At 44.9% G+C, this 26,248-nt stretch overlaps 1 protein-coding gene across 1 annotated transcript in view; it reads left to right on the top strand.

Moving 5' to 3' along the window:
- LOC134743253 (protein transport protein Sec24A) overlaps nucleotides 1-26,248 on the top strand; it is a 37,160-nt gene that overhangs the window by 2,704 nt on the left and 8,208 nt on the right. Inside the window, exons 3-11 of the mRNA XM_063676662.1 lie at nucleotides 8,358-8,460; nucleotides 9,981-10,107; nucleotides 10,870-11,057; nucleotides 11,565-11,718; nucleotides 12,829-12,986; nucleotides 20,573-20,646; nucleotides 21,333-21,484; nucleotides 22,514-22,667; nucleotides 24,163-24,338. Of these exons, the coding sequence (XP_063532732.1) occupies nucleotides 8,358-8,460; nucleotides 9,981-10,107; nucleotides 10,870-11,057; nucleotides 11,565-11,718; nucleotides 12,829-12,986; nucleotides 20,573-20,646; nucleotides 21,333-21,484; nucleotides 22,514-22,667; nucleotides 24,163-24,338 (1,286 nt within the window). The remainder of the gene's footprint in view (nucleotides 1-8,357; nucleotides 8,461-9,980; nucleotides 10,108-10,869; nucleotides 11,058-11,564; nucleotides 11,719-12,828; nucleotides 12,987-20,572; nucleotides 20,647-21,332; nucleotides 21,485-22,513; nucleotides 22,668-24,162; nucleotides 24,339-26,248) is intronic.

Here is a 26,248-nt window from a genome sequence, read left to right as displayed (position 1 = left end):
ACCATATAACGCTATACTCCAGACATAGGTCTTGATAAATCGCTTTCTAATGTTTCGAGATATCTTTGCTTTAAATAGGTGTTTTTTGGTGTTGAAAGCTTTCTTAGCCATGGCTATGCGTGTGACGATATCCGAAGTGCATCTGGAGTTGCATGTTATAATGCTTCCTAAGTATTTAAAACTTTTTACTTGCTCAATGACTGTATTTCTGATTTTTATAGGATCTATTTTGTTATTGTGCTTGGATGTTATTAATGTTTTTGTTTTATTGATGTTGATTTTAAGTCCAAATTCTGTAAATATGTGGTCCATTTCCGTTACAAGCTGTTCAAGTTCTATAGAATTTTCTGCTATGGCTGCTATGTCATCTGCAAACCTAACGAAATAAAACCTTTCTCCGTTAAGTTTTACACCCCCCTTTTCTAGTTCAACAATTTTTCTGATGGCGGTTTCAATGAATATATTAAAAATTAGTGGCGAGAGTGGACAACCCTGACGCACTCCCTGTCTTACTTTCGCCTTTCCTTTTTCCTGTCCTATTTCTACTATAGTTTCCTGTTCCTTATAGAATACATGTATAATTCGTCTGTCTCTATAATCTATGCCTATTGTTTTCATAATGTTCATCATCTTTATCCAGTCTATCTTGTCAAATGCTTTCTCTAAATCTATAAATGCGATGTGGGTATTAAGCCCTACATCCAATCTTCTATCAATAATTAACCTAAGAGCGAGAATGGCTTCCCTAGTTCCTTTATGTTGTCTGAAACCGTATTGGTCGGGTCCTAAATAGCTTTCAGCTATCGGTCTTATTCTGCTTTGTATTATTTTCAGAAGTATTTTAGAGGCCTGTGATATAAGACTTAATGTTCTATGCTCTTCGCATTTAAGTGTGTTTAATTTCTTAGGTAATGCTATAGTTTTACTAATTTTGAAATCACTTGGAACTTCGCCTGTATTGTATATATCCTTAACTATTGTAAATATTTCATTTTTCATGGATTCACACTCTAACTTGTTTATATATTCAATGTAAATTTGATCGTCTCCTGCAGCTTTACCGTTCTGAATACTATTTATCGCTCTATCAAATTCTTCTCTCATAATTTCTGGGCCTAATCTATCATCATCTACTTCCATTACGGTTTCTAAATCATTGTCTGTTAAACCATTGCCTTCATATAATCTTTCAATGTATCTTATCCATCTTTGCAAAATATCTTCATTGTTTATTAAAATTTTACCGTTTTCATCTTTTATTGTAGCACTTTTTGTCCTGTGGCGTTTTCCTATGTCTCTAACCACCTTATAGGCTATGTCTATTTTTCCTCTTTTCATACAACCTTCTATATTATCGCACGCTTTTTCAATGTCTGCTGCCTTTGCTTCTCTGCACTTCAAGGTTATTCTATTTGTAAGTTGTTTGAGTATATAATATTTAATTTAATTTTTAATTTAATATTTAATTTAGTTTCAATCCTTTTTTGATTATCTTATGCTAACTTTGAAGAATCAACTTTTACCTACTGTTTAAACCCAACAAATTGCATGAACTGTAGTTTCGAAAAAGAAACAAACAATCTTTCTTTCTTATCACTCAGCTAGAGAGGTAAAAAGGCGTTTAAAACTTTGCCTCCGTATTAGTAGTTGCTTAATTCTTTAAAGTTTTTAGGGTTCCGTACCCAAAGTAAAAACGGGAGCCTATTACTAAGACTCCGCTGTCCATCTGTCCGTCTGTCTGTCACCAGGCTGTATCTCATGAACCGTGATAGCTAGACAGTTGAAATTTTCACAGATGATGTATTTCTGTTGCCTCTATAACAACAAATACTAAAAACAGAATAATATAAATATTTAAATGGGGCTCCCATACAACAAACGTGATTTTTTTGCTGTTTTTTTCCGTAATGGTACGGAACCCTTCGTGCGCGAGTCCGACTCACCCTTGGCCGGTTTTTAAATAGATTATGTTGACAATTTTACTTAGTAATGGGGTCTAAATCTAAATTAGTGTTTCTTACATAAAATTTAACATTTTTCTGCGCGTGTACGGCCGTTACCCGCGCTATATTTCGCTACATTTGATCTATAAAACACGAGCTTATAGGCGCGTAAAAAACGCTAGTCTTTAACCGCACTAACTGAAATGTATCTATTTTCTCTATTCATCTTACACGAGTCTAATCATCTAATGCTACTGATAACACGTTACTGAACGTAGTCACGTATAGATTAAAATTTGACATATAACAGGAGATATCTTATCTTATCTTATAGTTTCGGGGGCCCTTTCGGATACACTTCGACCCATAGGGATCTTTTGTGCAGTTACCCCCTAGAAAAGATCCGTCCGCTACTCAAGAGCCTTCCCCACCATCTCCATATGCCGGATGATGGACCTTATGGGTAGCTTTTTGAATTCCTTTGGTACCAGGTAGCCTGTTCCAAAGTCCTTCATTCTTTGTCTGGCGAGGGCGTGACATTCACACATAAGGTGTTCTATTGTCTCTTCCTCTTCGCCACACATACGACAATCGGTGTTGTCAGCGTGCCCCATCTTGGCCAGGATTCCCTTGACCCCGTAATGGCCAGTAAACACCCCCGTTATTATTTGGAGTTGCCGTTTGCTAAGTTTCCAAAGCTTTTTGCTCCAACCAGAGTCTACCCCTTGTATAAAGAGCTTTGAGTGCTTTAGACCCGTCAGACTGTCCCATTCTTCCTGGTGTTTGGTCTTAGTAAGGTCTTTGATAGCCGTTGTGATGGTTCCCTGTGAGAGCCCCACGAATGGTTCCGGACCTATAAGGTTGTTTGCAGATCCGGCTCTGGCAAGTTCATCTGCATTTTCATTGCCCATGAATCCCTCGTGCCCTGGGATCCACACCAGTTGCACTTTGTTTTACAGGAGATAACTCAGCCACATCTGCAACTGACATGCCCTCGTTTTAAGTGGGTACTAATTGTTTGGTCAATTTTCAACTCATCGTTATGGCGGTCGTTAAATGACCGTGATCTGCGTCCGAAATTTTGATTTAAAAAAATTACTGATTTTAAATGGCTTTGGCACACCAAGAATAAGCGGGCATCTCGCTCGTTTCTTCCCAGAACGTGCAGAATGTAGAATGAGTTGCCTCCTGAGGTATTTCCTTTGTGCTATGAGATGGGTTTTTTCAAGAAGCGGGTATTTAGGGTTCTCAAGGGTCGGCAACGCTTAAGTGCATTAAGTCCATGGGCGACGATGACCGCTTCCCATCAGGCGGCTCGTCTGCACGTTTGCTATCACATAAAAAAAATAGGATTATTATAGGTACAGTAGACGTCAAAGATATGTTTTCATTTTTCGCCTTATTACAAACGAATAAGGCACAAAAGGCACATGTCTGACGTCGATTGTACCTACAAAAAACAGGTATCAAATTAAATACATAAAGTGTAAATGAAATAAAACTATTGAAAACGGATTATATCGCGTATATTGAATTTATAATACATCCCGACGTTTCGAACCCTTTACAGCGCAGCGAAGTTTTTTTTCAATGTACGCGATATAATCCGTTTTCATAGTTTTATTTCATGAGTAATTATCGTGGTAACCGAAGACAATATTAAAGTGTAAATATTAAGTTAAAGGTGTTTGAAAGAGACAGTTTTAAACATTGTTAAAAATCGCATCATGCTCATATTTTCCAAAACACACGGTGTTTAATTTACCCAGGTGTTTAAAAATCCATACATCGTTAGTCTCCTGTCGTAAAGAAAAGTAGCGTGTTATCATATGAGAGAAGTAAAGATACTGAACTGTGTATGCTTTGTAATCTTTGATAACGATAAATCAGATGGAAGGTCAGAGTTATTCGAGTTACTCTTCAAAAAAATTGTTTTGCAGTTAAACAAGTCATAAGTGTCTTCTGTGTCTTAATTCAAAGATTGGAAAACGTTAGAAAATCAAATTTTTTGACTAATTTCTAACGAACTGAACTAGTGGATGCCAGATCGTTTTGAATAAATTAGGCTTACTTTTAATTTTTTTGGGTCACATACAGATTTAGTGTTTGAATGTCTTCAACTTATACCCTAAAAGTAATATTAGGATTCATAGGGTAGGTATACATTATTACAATACAAATACTCTGTACAACTTAATACATCAAACAATATAATGAATACTTTAACTCAAGTAGAGGTAAACAAAAGGCGGTCTTATCGCTAAAGGGATCTCTTCTAGACAACGTTTAGGTAGCGGAAATGTCTATAGGTATGTCAATAAATGTTATTCTCACAAGTTTAATTGATACTCCTGAAAACTACGGCGGGACCGTTTTCGGTCGATGTAACTCACAACCAGAATTTAGGCTGTAGAGTCCTTAACTTTCGGGTACAGGAGTTTTTTTTTGTGTCTGTCATACACCTTATTGATGAGAACCGAGGTTACCGCAGTCATCTCGCAGTTAACTTGTAATGGCTGTGTACTAACGCTAAGAGGTGTCTATTGACACTTTCCTGGTTGAGTACTTACCAGGAAAGCGCACGAGAAGAGTAAGCACGGCATCATGTACAGTTGTTTATCTTTTAGCCGTATTCTTGAATTGGTTGGGCTTACATACGTACAAGTTGAGGAAAGGTTTCAAAGTTTAAAAGATTCTAGGAAATATTTACAGGAAACAAGGGAAACTTTCATTATGGAAACAGAAAACTTTGATTCCCATACTAAAATATGAGTAGTTTCCGAAATTTTCCATGTGGGGTTTGAAAATTGACCGACGGTATATCTGTAGTTGGGCCAATACCCAATTTCCCCATCACTTTCCGTCGTTTATGAAGAAGTGTGAAATTATTAAGATTGTTAGAATCCTAAATTGATTATGCATTAGGCAGAAAAGAAACGTCTGTAAACGACAATGCTTAATTGCAAAGGAAAAGTGGAAAAATTCACTGTTTCGTCTATATTTTTCCACTTTTATATTCTAAGCATTGTTAGTCTGCGCGGAAAGAGAAGAGTCGTGGAATGTATGGGGCCCAATACTCTTCTCTTTCCGAACAGACTCTAGAATCCTTATACCCTACCCTACTTGCCATGACACATTGATAATCTTAATTATAAACAGAGACGCTAACACGGTTATTCGCGGCCGCAGGATTTCCTTCGCCCTTTCATAGAGTAACTTATACTAGAGCGGTACTGTCATAGTAAATTTTGTAACCCCAGTAAATTCACTGCCATCTGTCGACACACTTTGAAACTAAAAATGAAGATTTATAAAAATACGATAGAATGTATTTAAATATAGAAAAATGTTTTTTTTTATATGCATTAATTATTTTTATGATTTTGACCCATGTTATTTCACTGATATGCGTTAAAATTGTTAAATAACAAACGAAACCGTCAACTCCATCTATACGACTGTAGGCCAAAACTAGTAGCGCCCTCTGAACGAGAATCAAATTTTCTTGATTTTTGAGGCACGTTTTTTCCTTAGACTGTATCCATCTATTACGGAGTTATATCTATCTTTGGCCCTATCAAGAATAAAATGCGCAACGCATTTGACGATAACATTGTAATGCCATGTTTATTTTAAATATGCAACACGAGACTGGCACGTTACAAATGTTGTAAATACGGGCTATATTTGGACTTTGAGTCTTCGATGCATGCGTCATCGGACAATGACTTAAATTGACTATGGTTACGATTATGACTGGACACAAAGACGTTTTGTGAAGTTTTGATGTGTTTATAAACAGATTCGAGGTAAGTTTTTTTTATTATTACAATTAGCCTCATGCATGAAGTTTATATTTGAACGAAATATGTTTTATTCGGATGTTTGTTACCGTTATATCATGTTAGAAATGCATTTCCGTTTTTAAATTACCATTTAATTACTTAAAATTATAAATAAAAAGTACAAAAATTTGCCCGCGAAAAGCTAGTGAGCGAAACGCTCGAAACGCCACGTGACGTCACGCGTTCGACAGATTAGTGTCATTAGTAGCAAACGTCAGTTGGGCCGCCCAACGTGTGACGTCATCACGCTCTGTCGAATTCGCGCCAAAAATTATTAACATTTTAAATATTTTTTAATAAAATAATGTTAAGGTTTACAAAAGTATTTTTATCATTTCCGGTGTTCCAACGATATAAATTATGAATCCAAAAATAAAAATAAATTCATGCATGGAGCTAATTTGATAAGAACTAGCGACGAGACCCAAGTTGTGCCTAACTGATTCAGTTACTACCTTAGTACATCCGAAGAGGATATAATATTATAGAGCGGTACTGTCATAGTAAATTTTGTAAACACAGTAAATTCACTGCTATCTATCGACACACTTAAAAAATAAAAATGAAGATTTATAAAAATACGATAAAATGTATTTAAATATGGATAAATGATTTTTTTATTTGCATTAATTATTTTTATTATTTTGACTGTCACTGATATGCGTTAAAATTGTTAAATAACAAACGAAACCGTCAACGTCCTCTATACGAGAGTAGGCCAAAGGTAGTAGCGACATCTGATCGAGAATCAAATTTTCGTGATTTTCGAGGCACGTTTTTTCCTTAGACTGTATCCATCTATTACGGAGTTATATCTATCTTTCGTACATTTTTATAAATAAGCCTAAATCAAAATAGCAGGTACAGTCGCCGTGAGATATATCGGAGCGGCCAAGGTGCTCAGAAATATCTGAACACGGCTCTATTGTCAACTAATGTCAAGGCGTTGTTTTGTTACATATTGATGTTGTCAGTTTACACTCTAAAATAATTTTGGCTGGCCCTATCAATATCTTGATAGTCGTAATCAATCATCTTGATTCTATACGAGCCTAACAAGGCCTTAGACACATCAAATAAGGTAATTCTGATTGCTCTTACTATTGCTATGTAACTGAGCCAATTAAGATCTTGATTTAAACTCACGATTTTTACTCATTATTATTCACAACGACGGGACTTAATCGCGTAAACTGGAACATGTTGATGTCAACTTTAGCCAGTCTTCTCCGAGACCACGAGGACAACGCCGTCCTCGAAACGTCGGAGGTAAATTTAAAACTTAGTTTACGCGATTAAGTCCCGTCGTTGTGAATAATAATTAAGATCTTGTTTAATATTTACATGAAAAATAGTTATGCTAACTAAATTAACGAATTGATCCTAGTAAGATCAACAAAGCGCTGTTAAGGATTGGATCAACCATAATTATGCCAACAAGTTAATAATAGATGCAACTTATACAATTGTTAGGATAAACAATACCTACTTTATTAGTTCAATCACAGATACACTTATTTTTTTTAATTATCAGGGCTTTGATTTACCTATATATAAGATCGTAATTGTTGTAGTTAACTTAACGTCTAAGACAAAACTGCTTTTAGATGGTCTTCATTTTTTAGTGTAGTTTAAGCATCAATTTATCAATTTTCTATAAGTACCTATTCCGTTTTGAATTAGTTAAATAACGCTACATTGTGTTGAATAGTAATATAGATAAGGTGATGTTTTATCAGGATTGTGTCTTTAATTATATGATTGTTTACGAGCATGCACTATTGCACGTGCGCTTTGTGTGGTATACCGGTATACCTAATCATAAATAGGACGAACACAATCTTTCTCTTTTCTTACATCTTTTAGGAACAACCTTACATTAAATATATATATGCTTTATGTTTTGGGAAGTTTTTAATTGACCCTAGTCCCGCGGATGCGATATCGGGTCGGCAGAAAACTTACTTATCCCACGGACGTGATATCACCATACCCCGGGGTTTTGGATGCGGGAATGTTTTACACTGCCAAAACATTGGTAAAAACTGTAAAAACATGAACTATTTTAACATTTGTAAGCACATTTAAAGTTTATTACCTATTTTTATTCATAGTTTGGAAATTATTTAACAATAAACAAAGTTATAAACATACGGCATCCTTCCCTCACCGCACCGAAAACCCCCTGATATGGAAAATACTCATGCGATTTGAAACCGAATGTATGAAAATAAAAGTTCAAAACCACAGAACTTTTTGACATTCTATGCTTGAGAATGGAGGGTTTAAAATGCCTCTTGTTCTCCTCTGACCCGACTGACGAAGTGGAAAGGATAATGTTTAACTGCGGGCACCCGGATCAGACCATCAACCACATCATTTTGGAATGCCCTCTTACTAGATACACAGGCCATGTAGACGATTTTAAGATCCTGTCATATATAGCAGTCGCGTACCTGGGAAGGGCGAAATTCTAACTAACCATAAGTTTTTGTTTTTACATTGTAATCCAGTGACACGTACATATGCCATACGATAAATAAATAACATGTTGTGATGTCGGTTTCAGGATCTTCCGGTGTACGATCAACCGTATACCCGAGACGAGCAGTCTGCTGCAGAAGTCGCGCTTGCCTCTAGGAATTCTAATACATCCATTCAAGGATCTCAATGTAAGTTCTCAATGTAATGTACTTATGACAAAACTAGCTTCTGGCCGCGACTTCGTCTGCGTGGGATGATGATGACGATTGATAAAGCACTATCCTATGTCCGTTTTAGGGCCTCAAACTATCACCATATCAAATTTTATCTAAATCAGTTCAGCGGTTTAAGCGTGAAGAAGTAACAGACACATAAACAGACAGATAGTAACTTTCGCATTTATAATATTAGTAGGGATATATCGCAGTAATTAGTTTTTTGTGCATTACAAAAATCTCAGAAGTAAGCATGACTAATTATATCGCACACTTTATGCTGAATAACAATTAAATGCGGTATTTGATAACAAAATATCTCTTATGTGGATAAGCGCGACTGTCATTGGTCATTTCGCGTATTTGCTTAATTTGAAAGTCATAGAGCTGCTTGGGTATTCATATTATCGATAATGGACCATTGCAAAGTTTTATACAAAATTTGTAGTTTTTCATTAGACCTTTTATATAACATCTTATACTATATTATTTTATAACAGAAATAATCCGATTTGCGGGTCATTATCTTCTGCTGTACAGTGCTTTCAAATTGTCTCATATTTATTTATTTGCAATAAACATTCACTAAATTTCGCGAAGTTATTACGCGCGCTGCGTGCAAGTGTCGTCACACTCACTATTTTTGTAGGTATTCCGTTCACACCCGCAGTGACCCCAATGCCTACTTTAAATTCGACAGTCGCCTTGACTCTAACCTTCTCTTGTGTGTCACTATTGGCTATATGCATGTCGGTGGCGCCTCCGGACACATGAACGTCATACTGACGTATAATAAGGGTATAGGGAGCTAGATGGAAATCCAAAAATGTTTTTGACAGTTGGCTGTTGGAAGAAGTTCCCATTTTAGTCACCGCGCACGCTGCGACTGTTTCAAATTCGCATATTGATATGAAATTATCGCAAAAATTGGAGTAAACATTCAGTTCACGATGAGTTTATCCATCTGTTCCAAAAGCGTAAAAGTAAAGCTATTTTTAACCGACTTCCTTAATACAAGCTTTTATTTAACTTGCCCTGTTAGTATGTACCTACGTTCGTCTGTTAGTTATTGTGGGTTGACTTTGCAAGCTGAATTTAACCCACTTCCCGATTTCCGATTGAGTTGAAAATTTGCATACATATGTAAGTTGGGTGAGAATGCAATATAGGGTATTTGATTACTAGTCAAATCAAGTTTCTTTTTTGGAACTGTCAAAACGATTTGCTACTATGGATATTAAATGAAACACTAGCATGTGACGTCACGATCAAATTAGTACTGGGTTGACCGTGACGTCATTGTTTAACGTTTCATATAAATTCCATATTAGCAAATCGTTTTGACAGTTAAAAAAGAAACTATTTGACTAGCAATCAAATACCCTACCCTATACACCCAAGTTTTCCCTACCCTACCCTATACACCCAAGTTTACCCTACCCTAAGTGTACCCTATTACACTCAAGTTTTAACAAATATTGTACTTATTCCAGCACCTCCCGGTGATACAGTGCTCCACGATAGTGCGGTGCCGTGCGTGCCGGACGTACATCAACCCGTTCGTGTACTTTGTGGATGCCAAGCGATGGAAGTGCAACCTGTGCTACCGGGTGAACGACTGTAAGTATAGTACGAGTATATACCGTTGTACGAACATGCATATTCCAGCACCTCTCGTTATTCAGAGCTCCACGATAGCGCGGCACCAAATGACAACATAACTCCTGAATACTCAAAGCGTTAATTTAAATTAGCCTCATGCATGAAGTTTATATTTGAACGAAATATTTTTTATTCGGATGTTTGTTACCGTTATATCATGTTACAAATAAAAAGTACAAAAAATTGCCCCCGAAGAGCTAGTGAGCGATACGCGCGAAACGTCACGTGACGTCACGCGTTCGACAGATTAGTTCACATAAGTGTCATTAGTCAAAACGTCAGTTGGACCGTCCAACGTGTGACGCTCTGTCGAATTCGCGCCAAAAATTATGAGCGTTACAACCATTTAAAAATTTTCAACATTTTAAATATTTTTTAATAAAATAATGTGAAGGTTTATTTAATTGTTAACACCCTGATACTTTTGCATTTTTTTTAATTAGTGTTGTTATTGTTTTTGTCCTTGTTTGCAAAAATAGCTCTGTTTTACTCTGTAGAAACTTTATTAAACATGATGTTAAAATATTTGTGTTAAGGAAACTGTAAGTCTAGCTTTAAGAAAATTTCTAGTAGTAGTAGTTCTATAAAATACTGTTTGTTTCTTAAATAAATAAATAAAAGTATTTTTATTTTCTCCGGTAAAACGATATAAATTATGATTACAAAAAGTAAAAAAAAAGCTAATTACATATTGAACCTTGTGACTTTTTTATCTTTCAGTACCCGAAGAATTCCAATACGACCCTGTGAGCAAGTCGTACGGCGACCCGACCCGGCGGCCCGAGATCAAGTCGGCCACCATCGAGTTCATCGCGCCCGGCGAGTACATGCTGCGCCCGCCGCAGCCCGCCGTCTATCTGTTCCTGTTCGATATCTCGCAGATTGCCATGGACTCGGGGTACTTGCAAGTAAGTTTCTGATCGTTTTAGGGGACTCTATCGTCGAAGAAGACTATAATAACTGTATTAGAAGTGAGTCTTAGCAGACCCGAGCCGACACACAGTCCTTACGCTATCACGCCCGCTACTGCGGCCACAGGTCAGTGCTACTTTAAAGTCTTGTCACACACCTTAAACCACCCACGTAGGTATATGACCGATGTTAATGGATTGATATCGGACCTGACTGTTTGCTTTTCTATAGGTAAATGGTTATTATCAAAATTAAACCATTATGGTATATATGGTTATTTATACCGTCGTCATTCTTCACTAGAGTCAACCTCTAAAATTTAATTAAAAACCTTTACAACAATACAAAAGATAATCACGGTCCATTATCCCGATCAATCAATATAAGTCTAGTGAAACTAACCGTGAATCATTCAAGACTCTAAAATATCTCACGAGACAATAATTAAAAAAACGAAAAATATTTTCCTAACGCAAATTCTAATATTGAATATTCCATTACAGGTAGTATGCGAGACCCTGAAGAACAATCTAGACCAGTTACCCGGCGACGCTCGCACGCAGGTGGGCTTCATCTGCTACGACTCGCACGTGCACTACTACCTTATGAGCGAGGGGCTCACGAGGCCTAAGGAGATGACTGTGCTGGATATTGACGGTGAGTGTTTGTTAGAACAATACAGCAGGCACTTAAGAATTTAGACCTGTTACCCGGCGACTCTCGCACGCAGATGGGCTTCATCTGCTACGACTCGCACGTGCACTACTATCTCATAAGCGAAGGGCTCACGAGGCCTGAGGAGATGATTGTGCTGGATATTAACGGTGAGTGTTTGTTAGAACAATACAGCAGGCACTAAAGAACAACCTAGACCAGTTACCCGGTGACGTTCGCACGCAGGTGGGCTTCATCAATCATTTACACATCTCAGGTCACTCTAGGTGACTTCCTGAGGAGAACTGGACATTCATCTGCTAAGACTCGCACGTGCACTACTACCTAATGAGCGAGGGGCTCACGACGCCTAAGGAGATGACTGTGCTGGATATAGATAGTGAGTGTCGTTTGTTAAGAACAATACAGTGTGCGAGACTATGGAACAATTTAGATCAGCTGCCGGGCGAGTATATCAAATAAATATATAAACCTTTTATATCGCTGCAGATTACAAAAGAAAAAAAAGTAAATGCTATGTTAGTATTATACATTTTTGTTAGTAATTTAGTTTTAGTCTTTAAATTTAGTTATTAAATTGTACAACGGGACTTAATCGCGTATTTAAGTTTCAAAATTTACCTCCGTTTCGAGTGAGAAGACCACAATCGTTCGCTTAACAAGGTCAATTTTAAAATATTATTTCAGAGTTAGAGGTAAAAATAATGGTTTCTGTTTTAAGGGTGCATTTTTCTGATTGTTAGTGCACTGAAATTAAAAATAGATTTGGTCCTATAAGTTTTGTGTACATTGGTTTTGGGTTTCAAACCGAAAACCAAAACCGTTCACATGATGACCTTGACAAAAACGCTAGAAGTCGTCATCATGTAATCTAGTCCACAGACTAGATCCACAGATTTCGATCACCGTGTAAAAATAACTCGCATTATGCTACTACGGATTTATTTATGTCTTTTATTCTTGATTTTGTTAACCTTTAATAATACTTACCAGGTAAACGTGACCTTAACGTTTTAATATTAGGATCGAATTTTGATCATCCTCGCTGACCCGATATCGCATCAGTGTAAAGCGAGGCTGTTTGTATTCCAGACATATTCCTGCCGTCCCCCTCGTCGCTGCTGGTGAACCTGGGCGAGCGCAAGGAGCTGGTGAAGGAGCTGCTCACAGTACTCGGTGCGAGGCGCAGCGCCGGCGCCGCCGGGCCCGCCGCGCTCGGCGCCGCGCTGCAGGCCGGGTACAAGCTCATGGTAACTGTTCTACTACACTGTACTTGGACCTTACGGCGTTGCTATAAAGGAGCTGCTCACAGTACTCGGTGCGAGGCGCAGCGCCGGCGCCGCCGGGCCCGCCGCGCTCGGCGCCGCGCTGCAGGCCGGGTACAAGCTCATGGTAACTGTTCTACTACACTGTACTTGGACCTTACGGCGTTGCTATAAAGGAGCTGCTCACAGTACTCGGTGCGAGGCGCAGCGCCGGCGCCGCCGGGCCCGCCGCGCTCGGCGCCGCGCTGCAGGCCGGGTACAAGCTCATGGTAACTGTTCTACTACACTGTACTTGGACCTTACGGCGTTGCTATAAAGGAGCTGCTCACAGTACTCGGTGCGAGGCGCAGCGCCGGCGCCGCCGGGCCCGCCGCGCTCGGCGCCGCGCTGCAGGCCGGGTACAAGCTCATGGTAACTGTTCTACTACACTGTACTTGGACCTTACGGCGTTGCTATAAAGGAGCTGCTCACAGTACTCGGTGCGAGGCGCAGCGCCGGCGCCGCCGGGCCCGCCGCGCTCGGCGCCGCGCTGCAGGCCGGGTACAAGCTCATGGTAACTGTTCTACTACACTGTACTTGGACCTTACGGCGTTGCTATAAAGGAGCTGCTCACAGTACTCGGTGCGAGGCGCAGCGCCGGCGCCGCCGGGCCCGCCGCGCTCGGCGCCGCGCTGCAGGCCGGGTACAAGCTCATGGTAACTGTTCTACTACACTGTACTTGGACCTTACGGCGTTGCTATAAAGGAGCTGCTCACAGTACTCGGTGCGAGGCGCAGCGCCGGCGCCGCCGGGCCCGCCGCGCTCGGCGCCGCGCTGCAGGCCGGGTACAAGCTCATGGTAACTGTTCTACTACACTGTACTTGGACCTTACGGCGTTGCTATAAAGGAGCTGCTCACAGTACTCGGTGCGAGGCGCAGCGCCGGCGCCGCCGGGCCCGCCGCGCTCGGCGCCGCGCTGCAGGCCGGGTACAAGCTCATGGTAACTGTTCTACTACACTGTACTTGGACCTTACGGCGTTGCTATAAAGGAGCTGCTCACAGTACTCGGTGCGAGGCGCAGCGCCGGCGCCGCCGGGCCCGCCGCGCTCGGCGCCGCGCTGCAGGCCGGGTACAAGCTCATGGTAACTGTTCTACTACACTGTACTTGGACCTTACGGCGTTGCTATAAAGGAGCTGCTCACAGTACTCGGTGCGAGGCGCAGCGCCGGCGCCGCCGGGCCCGCCGCGCTCGGCGCCGCGCTGCAGGCCGGGTACAAGCTCATGGTAACTGTTCTACTACACTGTACTTGGACCTTACGGCGTTGCTATAAAGGAGCTGCTCACAGTACTCGGTGCGAGGCGCAGCGCCGGCGCCGCCGGGCCCGCCGCGCTCGGCGCCGCGCTGCAGGCCGGGTACAAGCTCATGGTAACTGTTCTACTACACTGTACTTGGACCTTACGGCGTTGCTATAAAGGAGCTGCTCACAGTACTCGGTGCGAGGCGCAGCGCCGGCGCCGCCGGGCCCGCCGCGCTCGGCGCCGCGCTGCAGGCCGGGTACAAGCTCATGGTAACTGTTCTACTACACTGTACTTGGACCTTACGGCGTTGCTATAAAGGAGCTGCTCACAGTACTCGGTGCGAGGCGCAGCGCCGGCGCCGCCGGGCCCGCCGCGCTCGGCGCCGCGCTGCAGGCCGGGTACAAGCTCATGGTAACTGTTCTACTACACTGTACTTGGACCTTACGGCGTTGCTATAAAGGAGCTGCTCACAGTACTCGGTGCGAGGCGCAGCGCCGGCGCCGCCGGGCCCGCCGCGCTCGGCGCCGCGCTGCAGGCCGGGTACAAGCTCATGGTAACTGTTCTACTACACTGTACTTGGACCTTACGGCGTTGCTATAAAGGAGCTGCTCACAGTACTCGGTGCGAGGCGCAGCGCCGGCGCCGCCGGGCCCGCCGCGCTCGGCGCCGCGCTGCAGGCCGGGTACAAGCTCATGGTAACTGTTCTACTACACTGTACTTGGACCTTACGGCGTTGCTATAAAGGAGCTGCTCACAGTACTCGGTGCGAGGCGCAGCGCCGGCGCCGCCGGGCCCGCCGCGCTCGGCGCCGCGCTGCAGGCCGGGTACAAGCTCATGGTAACTGTTCTACTACACTGTACTTGGACCTTACGGCGTTGCTATAAAGGAGCTGCTCACAGTACTCGGTGCGAGGCGCAGCGCCGGCGCCGCCGGGCCCGCCGCGCTCGGCGCCGCGCTGCAGGCCGGGTACAAGCTCATGGCAACTGTTCTACTACACTGTACTTGGACCTTACGGCGTTGCTATAAAGGAGCTGCTCACAGTACTCGGTGCGAGGCGCAGCGCCGGCGCCGCCGGGCCCGCCGCGCTCGGCGCCGCGCTGCAGGCCGGGTACAAGCTCATGGTAACTGTTCTACTACACTGTACTTGGACCTTACGGCGTTGCTATAAAGGAGCTGCTCACAGTACTCGGTGCGAGGCGCAGCGCCGGCGCCGCCGGGCCCGCCGCGCTCGGCGCCGCGCTGCAGGCCGGGTACAAGCTCATGGTAACTGTTCTACTACACTGTACTTGGACCTTACGGCGTTGCTATAAAGGAGCTGCTCACAGTACTCGGTGCGAGGCGCAGCGCCGGCGCCGCCGGGCCCGCCGCGCTCGGCGCCGCGCTGCAGGCCGGGTACAAGCTCATGGTAACTGTTCTACTACACTGTACTTGGACCTTACGGCGTTGCTATAAAGGAGCTGCTCACAGTACTCGGTGCGAGGCGCAGCGCCGGCGCCGCCGGGCCCGCCGCGCTCGGCGCCGCGCTGCAGGCCGGGTACAAGCTCATGGTAACTGTTCTACTACACTGTACTTGGACCTTACGGCGTTGCTATAAAGGAGCTGCTCACAGTACTCGGTGCGAGGCGCAGCGCCGGCGCCGCCGGGCCCGCCGCGCTCGGCGCCGCGCTGCAGGCCGGGTACAAGCTCATGGTAACTGTTCTACTACACTGTACTTGGACCTTACGGCGTTGCTATAAAGGAGCTGCTCACAGTACTCGGTGCGAGGCGCAGCGCCGGCGCCGCCGGGCCCGCCGCGCTCGGCGCCGCGCTGCAGGCCGGGTACAAGCTCATGGTAACTGTTCTACTACACTGTACTTGGACCTTACGGCGTTGCTATAAAGGAGCTGCTCACAGTACTCGGTGCGAGGCGCAGCGCCGGCGCCGCCGGGCCCGCCGCGCTCGGCGCCGCGCTGCAGGCCGGGTACAAGCTCATGGTAACTGTTCTACTACACTGTACTTGGACCTTACGGCGTTGCTATAAAGGAGCTGCTCACAGTACTCGGTGCGAGGCGCAGCGCCGGCGCCGCCGGGCCCGCCGCGCTCGGCGCCGCGCTGCAGGCCGGGTACAAGCTCATGGTAACTGTTCTACTACACTGTACTTGGACCTTACGGCGTTGCTATAAAGGAGCTGCTCACAGTACTCGGTGCGAGGCGCAGCGCCGGCGCCGCCGGGCCCGCCGCGCTCGGCGCCGCGCTGCAGGCCGGGTACAAGCTCATGGTAACTGTTCTACTACACTGTACTTGGACCTTACGGCGTTGCTATAAAGGAGCTGCTCACAGTACTCGGTGCGAGGCGCAGCGCCGGCGCCGCCGGGCCCGCCGCGCTCGGCGCCGCGCTGCAGGCCGGGTACAAGCTCATGGTAACTGTTCTACTACACTGTACTTGGACCTTACGGCGTTGCTATAAAGGAGCTGCTCACAGTACTCGGTGCGAGGCGCAGCGCCGGCGCCGCCGGGCCCGCCGCGCTCGGCGCCGCGCTGCAGGCCGGGTACAAGCTCATGGTAACTGTTCTACTACACTGTACTTGGACCTTACGGCGTTGCTATAAAGGAGCTGCTCACAGTACTCGGTGCGAGGCGCAGCGCCGGCGCCGCCGGGCCCGCCGCGCTCGGCGCCGCGCTGCAGGCCGGGTACAAGCTCATGGTAACTGTTCTACTACACTGTACTTGGACCTTACGGCGTTGCTATAAAGGAGCTGCTCACAGTACTCGGTGCGAGGCGCAGCGCCGGCGCCGCCGGGCCCGCCGCGCTCGGCGCCGCGCTGCAGGCCGGGTACAAGCTCATGGTAACTGTTCTACTACACTGTACTTGGACCTTACGGCGTTGCTATAAAGGAGCTGCTCACAGTACTCGGTGCGAGGCGCAGCGCCGGCGCCGCCGGGCCCGCCGCGCTCGGCGCCGCGCTGCAGGCCGGGTACAAGCTCATGGTAACTGTTCTACTACACTGTACTTGGACCTTACGGCGTTGCTATAAAGGAGCTGCTCACAGTACTCGGTGCGAGGCGCAGCGCCGGCGCCGCCGGGCCCGCCGCGCTCGGCGCCGCGCTGCAGGCCGGGTACAAGCTCATGGTAACTGTTCTACTACACTGTACTTGGACCTTACGGCGTTGCTATAAAGGAGCTGCTCACAGTACTCGGTGCGAGGCGCAGCGCCGGCGCCGCCGGGCCCGCCGCGCTCGGCGCCGCGCTGCAGGCCGGGTACAAGCTCATGGTAACTGTTCTACTACACTGTACTTGGACCTTACGGCGTTGCTATAAAGGAGCTGCTCACAGTACTCGGTGCGAGGCGCAGCGCCGGCGCCGCCGGGCCCGCCGCGCTCGGCGCCGCGCTGCAGGCCGGGTACAAGCTCATGGTAACTGTTCTACTACACTGTACTTGGACCTTACGGCGTTGCTATAAAGGAGCTGCTCACAGTACTCGGTGCGAGGCGCAGCGCCGGCGCCGCCGGGCCCGCCGCGCTCGGCGCCGCGCTGCAGGCCGGGTACAAGCTCATGGTAACTGTTCTACTACACTGTACTTGGACCTTACGGCGTTGCTATAAAGGAGCTGCTCACAGTACTCGGTGCGAGGCGCAGCGCCGGCGCCGCCGGGCCCGCCGCGCTCGGCGCCGCGCTGCAGGCCGGGTACAAGCTCATGGTAACTGTTCTACTACACTGTACTTGGACCTTACGGCGTTGCTATAAAGGAGCTGCTCACAGTACTCGGTGCGAGGCGCAGCGCCGGCGCCGCCGGGCCCGCCGCGCTCGGCGCCGCGCTGCAGGCCGGGTACAAGCTCATGGTAACTGTTCTACTACACTGTACTTGGACCTTACGGCGTTGCTATAAAGGAGCTGCTCACAGTACTCGGTGCGAGGCGCAGCGCCGGCGCCGCCGGGCCCGCCGCGCTCGGCGCCGCGCTGCAGGCCGGGTACAAGCTCATGGTAACTGTTCTACTACACTGTACTTGGACCTTACGGCGTTGCTATAAAGGAGCTGCTCACAGTACTCGGTGCGAGGCGCAGCGCCGGCGCCGCCGGGCCCGCCGCGCTCGGCGCCGCGCTGCAGGCCGGGTACAAGCTCATGGTAACTGTTCTACTACACTGTACTTGGACCTTACGGCGTTGCTATAAAGGAGCTGCTCACAGTACTCGGTGCGAGGCGCAGCGCCGGCGCCGCCGGGCCCGCCGCGCTCGGCGCCGCGCTGCAGGCCGGGTACAAGCTCATGGTAACTGTTCTACTACACTGTACTTGGACCTTACGGCGTTGCTATAAAGGAGCTGCTCACAGTACTCGGTGCGAGGCGCAGCGCCGGCGCCGCCGGGCCCGCCGCGCTCGGCGCCGCGCTGCAGGCCGGGTACAAGCTCATGGTAACTGTTCTACTACACTGTACTTGGACCTTACGGCGTTGCTATAAAGGAGCTGCTCACAGTACTCGGTGCGAGGCGCAGCGCCGGCGCCGCCGGGCCCGCCGCGCTCGGCGCCGCGCTGCAGGCCGGGTACAAGCTCATGGTAACTGTTCTACTACACTGTACTTGGACCTTACGGCGTTGCTATAAAGGAGCTGCTCACAGTACTCGGTGCGAGGCGCAGCGCCGGCGCCGCCGGGCCCGCCGCGCTCGGCGCCGCGCTGCAGGCCGGGTACAAGCTCATGGTAACTGTTCTACTACACTGTACTTGGACCTTACGGCGTTGCTATAAAGGAGCTGCTCACAGTACTCGGTGCGAGGCGCAGCGCCGGCGCCGCCGGGCCCGCCGCGCTCGGCGCCGCGCTGCAGGCCGGGTACAAGCTCATGGTAACTGTTCTACTACACTGTACTTGGACCTTACGGCGTTGCTATAAAGGAGCTGCTCACAGTACTCGGTGCGAGGCGCAGCGCCGGCGCCGCCGGGCCCGCCGCGCTCGGCGCCGCGCTGCAGGCCGGGTACAAGCTCATGGTAACTGTTCTACTACACTGTACTTGGACCTTACGGCGTTGCTATAAAGGAGCTGCTCACAGTACTCGGTGCGAGGCGCAGCGCCGGCGCCGCCGGGCCCGCCGCGCTCGGCGCCGCGCTGCAGGCCGGGTACAAGCTCATGGTAACTGTTCTACTACACTGTACTTGGACCTTACGGCGTTGCTATAAAGGAGCTGCTCACAGTACTCGGTGCGAGGCGCAGCGCCGGCGCCGCCGGGCCCGCCGCGCTCGGCGCCGCGCTGCAGGCCGGGTACAAGCTCATGGTAACTGTTCTACTACACTGTACTTGGACCTTACGGCGTTGCTATAAGATTCACATTTGGTCAGTTAACTCGTAAAGGGGCTGCATACAGTACTCGGTGCGAGACACAGCGCTTCAACCCTATAGTTGTGGGATGTCGTTGGATAGGTCTTTCAAAATAAATAGGGGTCTTTAAGCCACATTTTTTGATAAAGTTAAAAGATAAAGTTAGTTTGATTTCGAAAATAATCATTTAGAAAAAAAAAAGAGTTTTTCCTTCAATACTTTGAACTTCTATATTCGTTATCAGTTAAGCCGTTTTTGAGTTATCGCTAAAAGTCTTCCCTTCTTGTTTTATTTAAAAGTCTGGCAACCCTTATTAGTGACCGGATTTTCGCAGGCAACTGAGGCAACCTATACTACTGTATTCGCAATAAAATTACCATCATTTTGATATATAATTCGAGCGTCAGACAGATGAGTGCAATTATCGATAAAAACTCACCTGTAAACACGGTAATAGTGACCGGAAAAAGATAGGCAATAATTATGTTGTACAAGTTGTATACTTTCCATTGGAACTTATTTCGTTCGTCAAATAAGTGTGTGAAATTTAAAGGAAAAAAAAACATTTTTTTAAATTAATTAAAAATTGCCTTTACCATGTTTCTTTAGGCAACCCTATTTATTTACGTTCAGGAACATATTTTCTTTCATAAAATATAAGTTTCACCCGTATAGGAGAAGGTCGACCATATATAATGTCTCTTATGAGCAAAAAAAATAAAAATATAACAATAATAGTTATTTACGATACAAGTGCGGAAAAGAGGAAATTCGAAACGAGTGGCGATAAATTAAAACATGACCGCAGGGAGTGTTTTAAATCAACACGAGTTGCGAATTACCTTTTCGCACGTGTATCGTACAACGTTTTACAGTACATATGGCCCTTTAAACTTTCGACATATGCACGAAAAGTGCTCATTCCCGCACTAGTGCGAAAAAGTAGCACCATTGTACTGTAAAATATTGTAAAAAATATAAAATTTACTAAATCATTTGTTATGTTACAGGCGCCCACGGGAGGTCGCATCACAGTGTTCCAGACATGCTTACCGACCATCGGACCCGGACGGTTAGAATCAAGGTATGCTGTACACAAGCATTGTTTGTTTTAATTATTAAAATTATAACACATGCCTTTGCTCATTGCTTCTCTCGGGACGGATAAATTGCCTCGGGTGAAATTAACTGTTTTATGCTCTCTTTGTACACATATAATCCTCCTCATCGATTTCGATGACGGCGATCTCAGCAATTATGGAATAAGCCTATTATGCATGGAGACTATATAAAGGAGCCAAATCTCTATGTATGAAAAGTGTCCATCAAAAAACAGTAATAAGGCAGTGCCACTATACACCGAAATACTACCAAAAACATCCTACGTAATTTGGTCGGGTTATTTATTGCCTTACATGGTTCATGTTATACTCATGTCCCAGAGCCTAACTAGCGCCACCGGAGAGATTAGGAACTATTTTTTACAGCTGAAAGCTGGTCACTTTTGCAATAGTTCTGCCATAAGAGATTGTCGTCCTTTATATACCGTCCATACTATTATGGGCCCGAATGTGGCTGGCCTGGTAGAACTTGGTCTTAGAGACTCTTCTGCAGGTGTTATAATCAGAGATCGGCGGGGGTAAGCTATTTACCTTATAATTTGACATGCCTTACGTCATATTATAAGGCAAATAGCTCACCCCCGCCGACCTCTGGTTGTAATAGAGTTGGCCAGACGCGTCGTTTTGAAAGTTCTTCTTTCTTTTTCAGGGAAGACCCCAACGCGCGGTCGTCGAAAGATGTGGCGCACTTAAAACCGGCCACGGACTTTTACAAACGTATCGCGTTGGACTGCAGCGGGGCACAAGTGGCCGTCGATCTGTTCCTGCTCAGTTCGCAATACAGTGATTTGGCGACATTAAGTGAGTATTGAAGCATTCGGTAGCCATTTTCAATGGTTTGGAGGGTGCAGATTTCAAAATATATGCTGCAATGCCCACGGGACATAGCAACCGTCCGAAAAAATTCAAGTGTTTTGACTTTAGTAATAAGTTGTTGGCTAAAACTTCATTTTTGGGACAAGCTTTTACCACTGGCTGTACTTTTCTTTTCACAGGCAACTAAGACAACACACATTTATCACAGAGTTCCCACGGCCACCCTGTCTCCATCATCAGATCAGCTCCATGTCAAAATATTGCATTGTCATCCAATTTACATATGTATGCAAAATTTCAACAATCGGAAAGTTGGACAAATTTTGCTTCCATGCTTTGACCCACACTAACATACTAACGGGGCAAGTTAAATAAAAGCTTGTAAAATGTGCTCGAGCTGATGATTAACGTCTCTCCTACACAACTCACTTGTTTTTAGGGTTCCGTAGCCAAAGGGTAAAAACGGGACCCTATTACTAAGACTCCGCTGTCCGTCTGTCTGTCACCAGGCTGTATCTCATGAACCGTGATAGCTAGACAGTTGAAATTTTCACAGGTGATGTATTTCTGTTGCCGCTATAACAATAAATACTAATAAAAAACCGGCCAAGTGCGAGTCGGACTCGCGCACGTAGGGTTCCGTACCATTACGGAAAAAAAACAGCTTAAAAATCACGTTTGTTGTATGGGAGCCCCATTTAAATATTTATATTATTCTGTTTTTAGTATTTTTTGTTATAGCGGCAACAGAAATACATCATCTGTGAAAATTTCAACTGTCTAGCTATCACGGTTCATGAGATACAGCCTGGTGACAGACAGACGGACAGACGGACTGCGGAGTCTTAGTAATAGGGTTCCGTTTTTACCCTTTGAGTACGGAACCCTAAAAACAGAATAAAATAAATATTTAAGTGGAGCTCCCATACAACAAACGTGATTTTTTTGCCGTTCTTTGCGTAATGTCGGTCGGTTTTTCTGTTTCATTTATTTAATAATAATTTTGGTTGTCAGGCGGCATGAGCAAGTTCAGCGGCGGGACCGTGTACCACATCCCGGTGTTCAAGGCGAGCCGCTCGTGGCAGGCCGCCACGCTGGAGCGCATGCTCACGCGGTACCTCACCAGGAAGATCGGCTTCGAGGCCGTCATGCGGGTGCGCTGTACCAGGTACTGTCTCTACACAAGTACACACTACACACAACCCGACCGAACCCAACCTAGCTCTTACATCCCGGATACCAAAATGCCATTCTTTTTTTATAAATATTATAGGACATTCTTACACAGATTGACTTGTGTTGTGGGTACTCAGGCAACGATATATATAATATATAAATACTTAAATACACAGAAAACACCCATGACTCAGGAACAAATATCTGTGCTCATCACACAAATAAATGCCCTTACCGGGATTCGAACCCAGGACCATCGGCTTCACAGGCAGGGTCACTACCCACTAGGCCAGACCGGTCGTCAATTTGATTGGCTAATGATCTGCTGTCCAATCTCCTACTACTAATATGACAGTTACATTGGGCAGATGACCGAATTTAATCGGAGCAAGCGCCATGGCAAAATTCTACACCGAATCTTATATGTCGCGCAATAAATTTATAAGATTTTGGGTGAATAGAGAATTATGCCTAATTTTGATACTAAAATCATTTAGATTGTGTTATTTTGTATTCAACTATACAAATTAAATTACGTATTTTAAAAGGGACTTGCTAACGATGTTTCTCAAATTATATTCTTCCCGGTGGATTTTAAAATTAAAATTTTAAATTATTTAAACACCTGATTTATACCAGGCGTGACTCACTCCGCGATTTCGTCGCTCCGCTACATGTACATGCGGCCGCCCCCAGTTCTGAGGTCTAACCATAGTAATTGCTGCGCACCGCTACGGAACGGACGCCTGTTCGCGCATGCGCCACCTAGCGGTCATATCTGTCGTAATAGACGTGTTAAAGACAGGGACCGGACAACCCTTTCCGCGATAAAACCCTTTCAATTGGCGACACTTAAACACGGCTAACACATTGAAAGACTTTCCCTTTTGAACTGCAAGCCCATTCATACCCTTATCTTTGACTAACCCTTACCGAAAAGCTAACCAAAAATAAGGCTAGCACTTAGTAAGGGTTACCCTTATCTTTAAGCGCTTTTAATAAAGGTTTTCCTTTGCGTGAAAGAGACAGGATTAGTATATATCTACGGTAGTGTATGAAAAGGAAAGAAAATACGTGCCTAGTCAAAGAACGCCGCCGTCGCCGCCGACGATCGCTCGGATTCGAAGTAAAGTGTGCTTTATGAACAAGGTGACTTAAATTAGCAAGTGGACTTAAATTAGCACGCTTATATGCTAAAAGGGAAGCCCTTTATAAGGCTAACCCTTATAAGCAATATGCAAGGTGTTGGTGAGCGGATGATAAGGGTTTTGTAAGGGTATTTGGGCTACCGATTACTCAAATGTGGTAGCTTTATATAAGGGTTTTTAAAACCAAAACAAAGGGTTTCGTCTGGCAAAGGGTATGGTGAGTTAAGCCTTATGCAATACCCCTATAAAACCCCGATAAGGGATAGCGGGCCGGTCCCTGGTTAAAGAGTGAACTTCTGGACCTAGTACAATTATTTATTCTACGTTGGTTGTCTACAGGGGCATCTCTATCCACACGTTCCACGGCAACTTCTTCGTTCGCTCCACGGACCTGCTGTCGCTCCCCAACGTGTCGCCGGACGCAGGGTTCGGCATGCAGCTCGCTATAGAAGAGTCGCTGTCCGATCTACAGCAAGTCTGCTTCCAGGCGGCGCTGCTATATACTAGTAGTAAAGGTTAGTTTTATCATACTAATATTACAATTTTAGTACGTTGGAATGTTTCTCACTCAATCCCGCTAACTTCCAGGCGGCGCTGTTGTATACTAGTAGTAAAGGTTAGTTTTATCCTACTAATATTAAAATTTTAGTACGTTGGAATGTTTCTCACTCAATCCCGCTAACTTCCAGGCGGCGCTGTTGTACCTAGTCGGCTCATAACTTCTGTCACTGGCCTTTAAAATTTAAATTTGGAACTCCTAAAACAAAAACCGTTCTGCATTTGAATTTCGAATCTTTATTAAATATTTGAGTAGTATAATTTTGCAATTTTCTGTTTTCTTCAACGGAGTGGACGCTTAAAGATAGCCGTACCGCAATAATTGCACTATATCGTTGTGGTCACTCGCCGACTAAAATTTTTAAGCTACTTGAAAATTTAAAATTCTCTCTAAGATTTGTGTATCGTACCATAGAAAGATACAGTGAGGTCTCTAGTTTAAATGACAAGAAAAGAAGCGGTCGTCCGCGTACAGCTAGGACTCCAGCGGTTGTACAAGCAATTAGGGCACGCATTGCCAGAAATCCCGCTAGGAAACAAAAAGTTATGGCCCTCCAGATGGGTTTGAGTAAAAACACGGTGAAAAGAGTGCTTAATCAAGACCTGAGACTTCGTGCTTATAAACGAAAAACTGGCCATCTTCTCAATGGTCGGCTTAAAGCCTTAAGGCTTAAAAGATCTAAAGCTTTATTGAAGAAGTACGCTAAAAATAAGCACCGTTGTATACTGTTTTCGGACGAGAAAATTTTTGACATAGAAGAAAACTGTAATAAACAAAATGATAGAGTGTACGCTCGCAATAGTAAAGAAGCGTCTAATAGCATTCCCCGTATTCAAAGAGGTCATCACCCTTCATCTGTGATGGTTTGGCTGGGAGTTTCTTATGCGGGCGTCACTAGTATGCATTTTTGTGAGAAAGGAGTAAAAACTAGTGCCAAAGTGTACCAAGACACGGTGTTGACTAATATTGTGAAACCACTATCCCATACGATGTTTCTAAACCAGCATTGGGTTTTCCAGCAGGACTCTGCTCCAGCCCATAAGGCAAAGTCTACACAAGCCTGGCTCGCCTCCAATAAAATCGACTTTATACGGCATGAAGATTGGCCCTCCTCTAGCCCAGATCTTAATCCTTTAGACTATAAAATATGGCAGTATTTAGAGGAAAAGGTGTGCTCAAAACCTCATGCAAATCTAGACTCGCTGAAAAAATCTCTTGCTTACGGCAGTGGCCAATATCGACATGAAAGTGGTGCGTGAATCCATTGACGACTGGCCACGAAGACTTCAAGCCTGTGTAGATAATTATGGCGGTCATTTTGAATAAATGTTATACATTTAGATTCTCTAGTTTATAAGCTTTCAAACGCTGTACAAATTATACGGAATAAACTTAAACTTTTGATTTTATTTGATACTATGTATATGACAGAACTTATGAGCCGACTAGGTATACTAGTAGTAAAGGTTAGTTTTATCATACTAATATTAAAATTTTAGTACGTTGGAATATTTCTCACTCAATCACGTTAAAACGGATGAAAGAATTTAGAAAAAAAACAAAGGTAGTTAATTAATACCCCATAAATACTTTTTATCCTTAATTTCATACCCTTAAACGTAAAAAAACAGTACTAAGTCGGAAATACTATGTGGAGAGGCGAGATTAACAACTACGTGAACGATCCACAGTAAAAGTCGCCCAGTAAGTAATTATGTATATGCTGGAATTATGCTGAGTTTGCTTAATTTCGTTATGCACACTTATTGTTGTTTCTTTTTCTGTCTTTGTACGTATATGTATGTGAATAAATGTTTTAAACACTATAATAAAAAATTACGACACAAGTCCGAAAAGTAGAAATTT

The sequence above is a fragment of the Cydia strobilella genome, chromosome 7 (genome assembly GCF_947568885.1).
Source record: "Cydia strobilella chromosome 7, ilCydStro3.1, whole genome shotgun sequence".
Taxonomy (NCBI): Eukaryota; Metazoa; Arthropoda; class Insecta; order Lepidoptera; family Tortricidae; genus Cydia; species Cydia strobilella.
This window is presented reverse-complemented; position numbering and strand designations above follow the sequence as displayed.